General features: G+C 28.7%; 1 protein-coding gene across 1 annotated transcript; it reads right to left on the bottom strand.

The window, feature by feature from the left end:
* Positions 1-467: 467 nt before the first annotated feature.
* On the bottom strand, positions 468-11,730 carry LOC21387791 (alpha-galactosidase). Its single transcript, XM_024171154.1, has 15 exons — positions 11,600-11,730; positions 10,683-10,741; positions 10,400-10,456; positions 10,236-10,270; positions 7,610-7,713; positions 7,220-7,295; positions 6,989-7,047; positions 5,213-5,278; positions 4,938-5,021; positions 3,727-3,791; positions 2,480-2,562; positions 1,978-2,068; positions 1,810-1,859; positions 703-843; positions 468-588 (listed from the first exon to the last, which is right to left on the bottom strand). Exons 1-15 carry the CDS (start codon positions 11,728-11,730, stop codon positions 502-504), a joined length of 1,188 nt encoding a protein of 395 aa, XP_024026922.1. The 3' UTR covers positions 468-501.
* Between the last annotated feature and the right edge of the window lie 1,849 nt (positions 11,731-13,579).

Genomic DNA, 13,579 nt, shown 5'->3' with positions numbered 1-13,579 from the left:
TTGATGTGTGATATTGAGATACATATTAAGTATTACAAACATAAAATTGACGAGAGTTTTCAAACTTGATGATCTATTGTGGATAGCCTATTTTTAAAATTATGTTGAAATACGCCCTTCATTATTAAGAATTACTTGACTTGCTTGATGAAGTACTTTTTAAATGCACTTTAAAAGATAAGTTCGGAATATTTAAGGGACGTTTGTTTCATATATTCGTCATTGATTCTGAATCATGATTCATTATTCTTTACAGTATTTTTTTCTCACAAAAAATACACGTAAAATAAGAATAATTCTGAATCCATGAACCAAACATCAAGTCAATGATTCATCATCATGTAATATTTAATCAGGACCAAAAAAAATCTATATATCCAACTTAACACGGCATTGAATCGTTTGTTTCATTATATATATATATATATATATATATATATATATAATATCAAATATTCGGTCGTGCAATGACGAAGAAGCTCCTTCCTTGGGTTGTGTTAACTACTGAAGAGTTAGGACGTACATCTTACAAGCATGGGACTCTATTTTTGCCGAGAGTTTCTCCTTTACTGCCGATTGAGTCCAATGCTGCGTATATAAAATTCAGATAATTGTTAAGGTTTTTTTTTTTTTTTTTTTTTTTTTTTAACTTAGTTCAGAATTAAAAGTATAATAGATAATTGCATGGTTGTTATTTCTCACCGTCCATAAATCGTGGGCATTGACCACATTAGTTGGGTTAAGGCCTATGTCTGACCAATAAGCTGTGAGTGTAGCAGTTGAAGGACTTCTGTTCCACAGCACTACAGCCTTCCTGTTGTTACTGAGTGGGCCAGCCCAAACCTGCATTTTTCTTTTACAATTTGTTATCATCCTGATTAATTTATAAGCTACCCTCTCGTGTCAATTTACTTAAAAGGGTAATTCTATATCATATATTGGCTGTGTTTAGAATTAATATCATTTTTTATTTTTCATATTTTTTGAGAAAGAAAAAATGAAAAATATTTTTAAAACGGTATTTGGCACAATAAAGACAAAAAATAAAAATGAAAACGATTTTTTAGTTTAGTGTAAAATGAGAGAGAAATGAAAAATAACTTTTAGTCATTTTTTATTTTTTGTTTTCATTTTCTCCTCTTTCGAGGAGAGAGAGAGAGACATTAATGAGTTTTTTTATACTGAAAATAATCTCTTGATGAAACTACCAAACACATTTTTAAAAACGATTTTCTGTCTGATATTGAAAACGTTTTCATTTTCATTTTCATATAAAAAACAAAATCATTTTGAAATGAATTCCAAACACGTTCATTGTCACTCCAAAGTGGTTTTTTTTTTCTTTTTTTTCTGTCTTTTCTTTTCTTTTATTTTTTGAGGTAACTATAAATTTTTATATTTTAATGCATGTGCAACCAATTACATTATTTATATGACATGGACCGTAGCTTAATCAAGTTTAAATAGAGAACTAGCTAGTGCGAGATTTTATTTTTATTTTTATTTTATTTTTTGGTTGAGAAAACAAACTATCTATATTAGTTAATCGAACCATTACTACATACAACAAATACTCTTGAAACATGCCTAAAACCTAGTCCCTCAGGAATTTCTTAAAGAAAGACATCTAAAATCACACAATCGATTTCTTATGTCAGAAGATCATACTGAGTTTGGTGTTAATGTTGATAATTAAATCATTGGTGCCTCAGGAATTTTGGCATGTTATTAGTGATAAAAATGAAACTAATTAGGAGAAATAACAACGACAATGAAGTACAGATAAATGTAGGTAATAAGAAAACTGACCTCCAAGTCGCCATCTTTTTTAACCTTTTTCCCTTGTACTCCAAGTTTGTCTGCCCATAAGAAATTAATCATATCCTCATTATAATTCAAAAGAAAAAGAAAATAAAAACAAAAAACAAAACAAAAAGAAAGGAAACGCCCACACTCACATACAAATGTTGCCCATACCTTGATTAACAGCGATAACATCCGTGTTGGTAAGCAAACTGAATGTTATATTATCCATTGCTCGAATATCACATCCAATCAACAAAGGAGCCTACGTATAAGTTATGTTAGGACCGGCAATATAGGTCACGACACGACAACATGATTCGAAAACGACACGAATTTCGCAGATTATGGTTGAGAAAAAAGAAATTCAGGTCAGAATTGGATCGACCTGAAATTGACACGAAAAACACGAATCAATTTCAAGTTTAATCCGCCTAACCTGAATACGATACAAAACTCGTAAAAAAGAAATGAAACGCTATTAATAGACAAGCATTTTTAGATGATGAAAGATGCGATTTTACAGTACTGTTACTCTTTGAGTTTGCTCTCAAGTCTCTAATTGATATAATTTTGTTATTACAACAACATAAAATTATAAAATTAATCTTGAAGATATGAACCTAGCTAGTTTTCTTAGTAATGTTGCAATATTACTTATTAATGTTCTAAATACCTTAGATAATGCCCAAATGCTAAAATGTGCACGATACTCCTCTATCGTCATTCCTCCGTTTCCGACTTCAAGCATATCAGGATCTGCGTTAACAACCACTAACAATTAATTGGGGGATATAATTTAAGCATTATATTTTTAACTTTGTTTTGATTTTTATTTTCTTTCCTTTTTTTTAAATAGCGACTCTAAATTCATGGAACTTAAAAACCATAAAATAAAGATAATTTTTTGCTGTTAGGGATAATGATAAATTTTTATAATGCGGGAATTCACTCCAAGTTTTTAAAACTGCTGAGATTAGTAAAAATATTAGTTTTGTGAAAAAATTGTTTAAACTACAAAAACAGAAGCGGTGCATCAATGTTAACGACAATAATCTATGGAGTATTTAACTAAAATCAAATTTTCAAAACAGTTGGAGTTGATTATCAAAAAGAAAAACAAAAAACAAAAACTAACAGTGGGGAGTTGATTATCCTAAAATATTGGAAAATTTTGAAAGTCAACGTTGTTTTTTTTGTATGATCTTAGTGAACCATCAATTCCTTTTTTTTTTTTTTTTTTTTTTCAATTCATACGGGTCGGATATTTTTACATAATTCATATCCTGTCGTAGAATTATCAAAAAAAAAAAAACCCTAATTCTTATCCCCACACCACACCCTTTCCACTTCACCCGCCTCACGCCGACCCCCTAAACTCCGATTGTCGTAGTTGCCACACCCTCCCGTCGTCGGAACAATAAGATCTTCGATGATCTCGTCATTCCTACATTCTTTGCCACCATTGATTTTTTTTCCCCTCTTGAGTGCTGAAGTTAATCTAATTGTTAGATCGTACTCATGGTCTTGAGGATATTGCACGTGCTATTAAATATTAAAAAAAAATTGAGCGTTGACTAAGTCAAACTATACGGATTTAGAATTATAATTCAAAATTATTCTCGATTTACGTGTGTTTTTTTGAGAAAAAATACTGTAATGAACTACAAACTATGATTCGAATCATGACACGAATATTCATACTAAACACTATACACTATAAACTGATGGTATATATTTATATTTATAGTAATAAAAAAGGCAGTTTATCCTCTCTAAATAACCTTAAAATACTAGTTATAGAAAAGATAAATCAAAGAAATTTCAGGCATAACATTGCCGTTACGGAAAGCTAAAATAAAATATTCTTATGAGGAAGGCATAGTGATAGAATTAGAGCATAAAGGGTTATAATTAAATTACCATTCCATCCTCCAGGTGCAGCATAAGATGCCCATTTGTCGTTTTCATCCGCACGAGACGTCATACTATACTGCCCAAATACTCGTCTTAAGATTTTTGTACAACAAAATAAAAATAAGAGTTTCTCTCTCTTGTTTTACGCCTACGTTTTCTTTAATTAAAAATTATTCGAGGAGTATTTAGATTAAATTAGAAAGTCATTTAAGATTAACAAAACTAAATTAATAATGCAATAATGAATCTATGATCAATGACGGATTTAGAAATGTATTTCAGTAAAGAAACTTGATAACATTTTAAATTAATAATATGATAGAAGTAAAAAACGAAAACATTACATACTAATGCTTATTTAGATACTCTAATTATTGTAATTATTGTTTAAATTATCCTTTGGAATATTATAGTCCACAAACTATTTATGATATTATTGTTGTAAGGATTTAAATAAATGTTTGATGATAATTCAAATTTAATTGCGTCAATTATGTAAGGAAAAACATGAAAATAGTAAGCATGCGCATGAGAAATAAATATCCCAATCAAAAAAATGAATTAAACATAAATGAATATTTCTACATCTCATTCTGACAACCATTACTTATTGAAACTAATAAATTTTAGAAAGAAAAAAGTACATGAATAAAAAAAAGATATAATAGGAAATGAAGCTTATAGAAAATTAAAGATCTGAGATAGAAAAATATAGTATGAATAATGAAATCAAGTCAGGGAATGCAAAACTTCGTGAAAATAAAAATATAACCAATTGGAAATAATAAAGCTTAAGTAGGAGAATTTTGGGGTAAGATGAGAATATCTTGAAAATATGGAGGTTACACTTAAATTTTTTTTTTTAAAAATGAGTGGGGCACTTGAGAGGCATTTAAGATTTTTAATTTTTAAGTTGAACCCTAAATTTTTAATTTTAACATTTAAAATTTAAAATTTTGACAATAGTAGGCAACGTTCAGTTGAGGACGAATGTCAATTAGTGGATAGATAGAGACTCAGCCGAATATCAAAGTCAAAGAGTTGAAGACCAATCGAAAGATTAGGTGCATTTGTGCAAAAAATATTTTATAAATAAGCACGGATGGAAACATATTGAAAATTTATCAATTTATGTATATATTTATATATACACGAAAATATTATTTTTTAAAACAAAACTCATATAATTTGCAGGTTAGATATATAGATAGTGATACCTTTCCCAGTTGTCAACAATATCCCCTGTTGTTCTCCAACTATTCCCAATTTTGGGAGCCCAAGTCGCCGGGTCCTCCTGCCCCCTTTCAGTAGTAAGAAACAATATGGCTTAAAAGTATAGTACTTAGCGTTGCCGTTGCATCAATTACTCAGAAATGGTAATCTTGTAATTAGCCAGCAGACTTACAGCGAAAAAAAAAAAAAAAGAAAAAATACTGATAAAGCCCATATATTACCAATATATATCAACCAATACAAAGGAAATTTGACTCACCATTCGCATAAGGAAAAATAGATGAGCCTTCCAGAATTCAACAAAGCTTTACTCATTACGGGGTACCTATAAACGTTTTTGTTTTTGGTTTTTTTTTTTTTTGCAATAAGTTTATACGAAAATCGAACACAGTAAGCATAAACTTAAAAGAGGAAAATTAAAGTACGAATAAACAAAGAGAAAATAAAGTACGAATAAACACAGTTAGCATTAATTTTTCATTTTTTTATTACCAAAAAAAAAAAAAACAAAGAGAAAAATGAAAATGATGTAATTCCCTGTATACCATATATTATATTGGGGGTGTGGTTTTAATGGTTTCTTAAATATTTACCTATCAATAAATATTATTGTTTTAATCATAAGATATTGATCAATTAGTTATACTAAATTGAATAATTAACCACACAAATTAATGATGAATAATGAAATAAGATTCTTATAACGTCACGTTATCAAATTTCTATATTTATTAAGTAACCATAATCTAAACGCAATCATTGAAAACTTATTTATTATATTTGATATGCATATATGTCCTCTTCGATAAAATCTTTGATCCAGTTAAATTCAACTTTCATAAAACTTGACATGAATCGATTTCCAGACAATCTTATTTTTGACTTTTATATTTTTTATTTAAATTATTTGTTGAAACTTCAAACCTAATTACTGATATTAACGTAAGGCTTATTACAGTGACACCCCTCGTGTTTTATTGAAATTACAGTGACACTCCTTTGACCGAATTTAATAACAGCAACACCCTCTATCTGAAACTTTGTTAAATTTTGGTGAGAAATGTCAAAATTACCCCTGTGTTAAATTTGCTTGCTTTCTTTTTATTTGATTTTTTTAATAAAAAATTGTGTTAGATGTGTTTTAATATTTTTTTAAAGAGTGAACATAAAATATGTTAACAAAAGTGAATGCGTTTAATTTTTTTTATTATATTTTTTGTCATTAATGTTTTAAGTTTAATTTAAACCATTTTTGTTTCATTAGGATAAAATTGTCCAATTTAATTTATTCTTTCAATTTAATTTATTTTCATTATAATATAATTGGTCTTAATAATGCACCACATATCAAATGGTTTTTAATTTAATACGCTAATTTAGTGGATGGAGAACATTACTAAAACAAAGGAGTTTTAGAAAAAAAATTTTGAAAAAATATTTGTTTTTATTAGAGTGAAAATTATAGTTATAAATGTGTAAAAATTAACTAAACTCATTTTTTGATACTAAATAAGGGTATAAATGTCTTTTCTAATATTATGTACGACTTAAAAACATTTTTTGATAAATAGAGGGACATTTTTGTAAATTTTTTAAAAATTTAACAGTCAAGATTTATAGTCAACTCACAGTCAACTAATAGAGGAGTTGTCTATGTAATTTTTATAAAAAGTCGAGGGGTGTTGATATAATTAGTGTTGATCAAGGTGGTGTCTATGTTATTTTAACAAAATACAGCAAGTATCAGTGTAATAATACCATTAACGTAATAAACGAACCACAACAGTTCACGAAATGTTAACTCGTATATATATATATATATATATACACACATATATATTGTTTTTTTTAAGGTAAGAGTATATATATTTATTAGTTAGCGCGTAAAACTGAAAGACAAATTAACAAAAAAAAAAAAGGAGAAAATGCTGATTAAGTAAAAATGAGGAATCATGCATGGTAATTACCAAAAATATTGGAACTCCAAATAAAAAAATTGCAATTAATTCAATCACAACACAGCATTCACAAATACCTTTCCTTTGGACTAGTACCAGTATTGTAACAATTGTCATACTTCAGGTAGTCAATTCCCTAACGTAAAAAACATTAGGCATTATTAACTAAAGTAATCATAGGGGATGCAAGTAAATGAATAATAATTAATAAACTGTAATATTTGGATTAGGTACTCCTCATGACTAATAAGTAATGGAATGCATATTTAGCAGGGAAAAAAAAAAGAAGAAACGGAATGCATATATACCCATGAAGCAAAAGTTTTTGCATCTTGCTCCTCGTGGCCTAGTGAGCCAGGCATGGTTTTGCTACAAGTTTGAGTTCTACACAAAACATAAATGGAAATATATTAGTATTGTTATTAGTTCTATAAATATATCCATATAAATTAATTACACTTTCTCATGTGTGATCATTATACTTAAAATTGCATTCTGACACTCTCTTTTTCACCATCTTTATTTATTATTCGACACGTATACTTTACTATTATAATATATTATTATTTAAATAAAAAATGAAATAATTAAGTGCACACATCAAACGATAAATAACAGAGAATGACAAAAAAAATAATAAAAAAAATAATACTAGCATTTCTCTCTGACCATCTCATGTTAGCAACAAATATATTTACCCAGCATCAGAGTAAATCCCAAGCTTTAGCCCTTTACTGTGGACATAATCCGCCAAAGCCTTGATTCCCGATGGGAAAGTAGAAGATTTTGGAACCAAATTTCCCTGTGTGCCACGTATAAATAAAACATTAGTGAATAAATTATTTGTTTGGTTAGAATAAAAAAAAGGACTTTATATCCTTTTTTTTCGTGTTGCTGAACAGGAAACATTGTATTCAACAAACAATGGTAAACATTAATATAGTTTAGGATTACTTATAAAAATTCTTTCGGAATTATGATGCTTATAACGTTTTGCTCTTTAAATTTTAAAACGTAATAACCGTTCATTATAAAGTATAAAACGTTATCAAAAAATTTCTTTTTATTAAGTTGTTGACAAAAATGACACGTGTCACGTATATAATAGTTGTGTAAATAATATTGTGCACAATTAGTCTTTTGCCCACCGGCCCACCTAATTCCTTTGAACAAAAATTCTGATTTGCATTAAGAATAATAATTAAAAAAAAAAAAACCAGAATCTTCTTCCCCTAAGAGCATTTATGTTTAACGGATAGGAGAGAGTAGACAGAGAAGGATAGACTAAGAGAGAGAGTTTCTTCTCTCTCTCTTTTTCCAAGGAATTTTAATGTTTTAAATATTTAATTAGTTTTAGCCGTTTAGTTTTCTCTAATACAAGCTTTTAGTGCCATCAGGAAAAAAATACAGGTTTTTAAAATCTTTTGAGGCAATTAAGAGCTTTAAGTTATTGTTTAAAATCTTAATTTCTGAAATACCCTCCAATAATGCGCCACAAGTCAATCTTAAGTTAATTTCCGTTAGAAACCCTAATAGAAGGGCTGTTTTGGTTAACGCTTCATACTTCGGTGGAGAATGGTTATTACGTTTTAAAAATTAATGGGCAAAATGTTACAAAGATCATAGTTTAGAAGAATTTTTGTAATTAATTTTATAATTTACTTGGTGCATGTAGCCGATGGTAAGTTCATCTCATTTTGAATTTACAATCCAAATAACTCAAGTCAACAGAAAGAATTAAACTCAAATAGCCTCGTTTAACTCATCCGTTTAAATTTTATTAATTTGAACTTTTTCATTTAAAATTAAAAAATTTAAACTGTATGGTTAAACTTGTAATTTAAACTAATATTTGGAACATGTGTAGTTAAAGTTAAAATCTAAATTGCGAATAAAATCAAAACTTATGTATGATAGGTGAGAATAGCAAAGAGAATGAGCTTGTTTTTATTGTTCAAAAATAGTTTAAACAGTTGAAGTGAAGAACATAATTAAATTATAAGTTAGACACTTTAATTGAGTTTGAAGAGAAATATAATTCAGAATGTGTGTTTATCAAATATAAACATGAAATGGATGTTTGGTTAGAGGATTCAAACCATGATTTGAATCATAATTTATAATTCGCTACAGTGTTTTCTCTCATAAGAAATACACGTAAATCAAAAATAATTCTAATCACGTGATTCTAATTCATGAACCAAACGTCTCAGAAATTAATTCACAATTCAAATTGAGTTGAGTTAAATCGAACCAACGAAACAAATAGGTCAAGAGGTAGCGGAGATATATCTCAGAAATTAATTCACAATTCAAATTGAGTTGAGTTAAATCGAACCAATGAAACAAAGAGGTCAAGAGGCAGTGGAGATATTCCCAGAATCCTTTTATGGCCAGTCAGAGGAAGACAGGCACAATGGTTGGTCGTGGCCCAATTTTCTACTCTTTAAATTATGGCTACAAGTGATAACGTGGTAGTTGATCTTATAATAGATGATAGTTGGTAAACATTATCCAATATATATATAATTTAATGTGCATAAATTGCATTCCACCTATGGAAAATAATGAAAGTCTACTATGACACGATTGGGGCCTACAAGATTAGGTAAATAAGTGCGTTTCGCTAGTGTCTTTTAAGAACATGACTTTAATTGAATGCATATGACGTAGAAGCGACGCAACCATCAATAGAATAGGTGTAATTATATTTAACCTATTCAAATTTTTAATTCTAAATTCTTACGATTAAAAATTTTTAAAAAATATCACATTTAATTTTTTTATTACAATTAAAATTTTTTAAAAAATTTCACAACTCAGTTGAATTAAAAACTTAAATTTGTGAAATAAACAAGACCGGTCCTTAAACGTCATCCAAAATTAGAATCGATAATTTGTCTCAAATACTATCCATCTTTAATCGGCACAAACTTGGCTTTGGTAGCAATTGATGCAGGAATAACACAATGTCACAACCATTCATTAGAAAAGTTACAGTAACAGATGCTCAATAAAACCTTTTAAACACCACCCAGAACAGACTCCATAATTCACACTAAAAATTACGGGTTCAAATTCTTTAAGGCCTAGGCCTATAAGCTCTAAACCAAGTTAATCAAATTGTGTGGGGTTTTTTTTTTTTTTTTTTTTTTTTTTTTTTTTTTTTTTTTTCAATTTCAAATATGAATTAAACACCTACCTAGCGTTAAAAACATGCTATTTAAATTTAACCTTGTACATTTCTGTTAGAAATAAACACCTAAACGAGGGATCAAGTTGCACAATTAAGAAATTTCCAAAGAAGTAAACAATAAAACGTACCTTAGAGTCTCTGTTAAGTTCGGCCCAGCAATCATCTGAACATATGTTGACTATTAGTTTGAGTACTCTAGTGGGCAGTAATGAATACCTTATAACTAGGCTGTAAATGGTCACTTATAATAATGAAATAAATATTATGAAGTTAAGTTTTAGGAAAGATATACCTAAATTTATATACTGGTATCCTACGGCAGCAAGTCCAGTAGACACCATTGCATCCGCTGACATATACGTACAATATATTGCACATTAGCAGTACTTGATAATTCCCCGCATACGATTCAGTTGAAAATTAAAGTGACGTTTAATTTATAGATTTAAAATTATAATGATTTTAATTTTTTAAATTTAAATTTTTTATGAGAAAAAAATACTATAACAGAACTAAAAATTATGATTTTAAATCAGGTAAAACTTTTAAAATAAACGTCACCTAACTAAAGTTACCTGTTTCTCTAATCAGTTTTTCTTCAATGTTGCATTGGAAGTGATTCCAACTATTCCATCTGATCATGATCAGTAATAAAGAACTGAGTTGTAAGCACAACAAGAACTTTGTCTTAAAAAACCAAATGTTATATTAGTGTGCTCAGTACTCTCATGGTCACGGTAAATCCTAGCACATAGAATGCGTACAGGACAACCAAATATATAAAAATTATATCTTATTTTTTTAAATGTTTAATTGATTTATTGTTTAACTATATTGAAAAGGCCGATAAACCACGGATCTTACCCAATGATCTAATTAGGTAGCTCATAATCAATTTCCAACTAATATTTGACTTTTTTGAATTCAAAAACTATATATAAACACACATACATATATACACATATATCTAACGCATCCGTGAACTTCAACAAGAGATAGCAATGGATCTCATCATGTGTATATACATATATCTAAGAATTCTTTTTTTTTTACCCCAAATATCTTGATTTTTGACAATTTGTCCACTGAACTTTTAATTTTAACATTTCATCCCATCAACTTGTAAAGAGAAATGAATAAAACTAACGACCGCCTCACCTCAGACATAAAATTCAGAAATTTCAATTTAAACCCTAATACAAATCACTCAAATCTCCAAATCAACTTCTAAATCTGACTCAAAAAAAGTGACACATTGTAACAATATAACTGGCTAGTTGAGAGAGTAAACTGTCAAATTCAAAAGTTAAAGGGACAAGTTATCGAAACTTGAAGAGCTCAGGGCCAAAGTGCTACAAAACTATATGTATGCATGTGCCTGTTTGTACATAAATGCATATATATATATAAATATACATATAGACATGCATAGGATGATAAGGAAGAAACTAATTCAAATATTAATTAAGCGGATCGTGAAATAATTAATTACCCCATGGGAGGTGTTAGACCAATTCCATTTGCGAACAGATTCCTGCGGAGCTCCCCCTTAACCTGACGAGTAGCTGCTGCATCCGACAGCAACAGGAATAAGATGCACAAACCTAACCCTACCACCGTCATAATCTGTGAAATCGAGGAAACAAAAAGACTTTGGTGGAAAGTTTTGTAGAACCGGAGAATTAGTATATTTTTCTTTTTTTTGAGAGAGAGAGAGAGAGAGAGAGAGCGTGGAGTATGGGTTTAACTTAGCTAGATGTCATCGAGCTAGCTTAAAGTTAATCAGCATTCAGCAAGCTGGACAAACCACCAATCCAAATACCATTATTTTGTTTCTTTTTTTTTTTTCGTATTAGTATATATTATTTTGTATTTGCTTCTTGTTTTTTTTTTTTTTTTTTTTTTTTTTTTTTTTTTTTTTTTTTGGCAAAATTATCAATATTCTAATTAACAATGCGTCTGTTTTTTTCTCTGTCCTGTCACTTTCACGTGCATATATATAGCACAAATTACATATATATGTGTGGTTTTAATATTTACACATCAATAATATTATTATTTTAACTGTCAATTATTAATTCGACAATTGTAATAAATTAGATAATTGAACAAAATTTTTTTTTGACAATTAACAAAATTAAATTCTTATTACACGATAACATTAAATTTTTATATTTAATGAGTAAATACCACAGAATATATATGGCCATACGTATGTGTATTCGAAATTTCTAAGCAACATATAAAGGCAATGTATAGATAATTAATAATCTAGTATATGCTGTGATAATGGGACACTAATACATGGGCATATGGAGTTGTTTTGGTTTGGGAAGGGACGCAAATGCTCTTGCTGGGATGTCTCATTGGTGATCACTCTTTTGTCTCATATTGCGTCGGCAATAGGAGGTGCATCTTGTCGTATGGTCTATGCGCAGGCCGCAGCTGTCAATCGATTAGTTACATGGTTTTAATTTGATCGAGAACGTACGTCAACATCCGCCTGATTCACGTCCAAACATTAAAATAATAGGAGATTTCTTTGTACTGTATACTAATAAGTCATATTTTTTTAACTGTTAAATTTAAATATTTTTTAATTTTTATGTGATTTTATATAAATTTAACAGATAAAAAATCCAATCTACTAATATATTATCGTACTAAAAACAGTCCTTATTTTTAAAAACAGAAATAACAAAAAAAAAAGAGAGAGAGAACATTACTAAAAAAAATGTTTTTGCTATATATATTAGTTATATTATACATATACTAAAAGAGAGGACGGATTCATTGTTCATGCTACAGTGCTATGAATAGTGTGATTCTGTTTTTACCCCTACAAATTTGTTCAGATGTTATTTTAATTTCGGTTATGTCCTATTAGACGTTAAATTACTAATTTGCCCTTTAGATCATTTTATTGTGTTTTGATTTGTTAAGACCGTTTTGGTCATTTCAATTCAGCCTGAGTGTTTTTGTTTTTGTGTTTTTCATTTGCGTCATTCTACAACCTTCTGGATATTATCTTTCTTTCTTCGTTTCTGGACCCATTTTTTTCTCTTCCGTTCGTTTCTTTCTGCTTTGTTTCTGTTTCTTCTATATATATTTCCCAATTACTTTAGCGTTATGACACTTGTTTTTTTTTTTTTTTTTTTCTTTTTCTTTTGTTGATGTAGCAACTTTTCTCTCTTCCGTTTGTTTATTTTTGCAATATTTAAGATCAGTTTTTTTTTTTCCATTTCTGGAACATATTTCTTTGGGCCTGTTTATTTGTGTTTTCATTTTCATTTTTTACGGTTTTCAAAGCAAAAAAATGAAAACGGGTGTTAAAAACGTGTTTGGTGTAAATTTTTTTAAAAAACAAAACCAAAAACGTTTTTATCTTTTTGTGGAAATCAGAAAACGAAAAAAGGTGTTTTTATTTTCTCGTTTTCGTTTTCTGTTTTCTGAAAACGGATTTCACTTTTTT

Source organism: Morus notabilis, unplaced genomic scaffold, assembly GCF_000414095.1.
Source record: "Morus notabilis unplaced genomic scaffold, ASM41409v2 Scaffold1174, whole genome shotgun sequence".
Classification (NCBI taxonomy): domain Eukaryota; kingdom Viridiplantae; phylum Streptophyta; class Magnoliopsida; order Rosales; family Moraceae; genus Morus; species Morus notabilis.
Note: the sequence above shows the minus strand (reverse complement) of the source record. Positions and strands in the feature narration are given on the sequence as shown.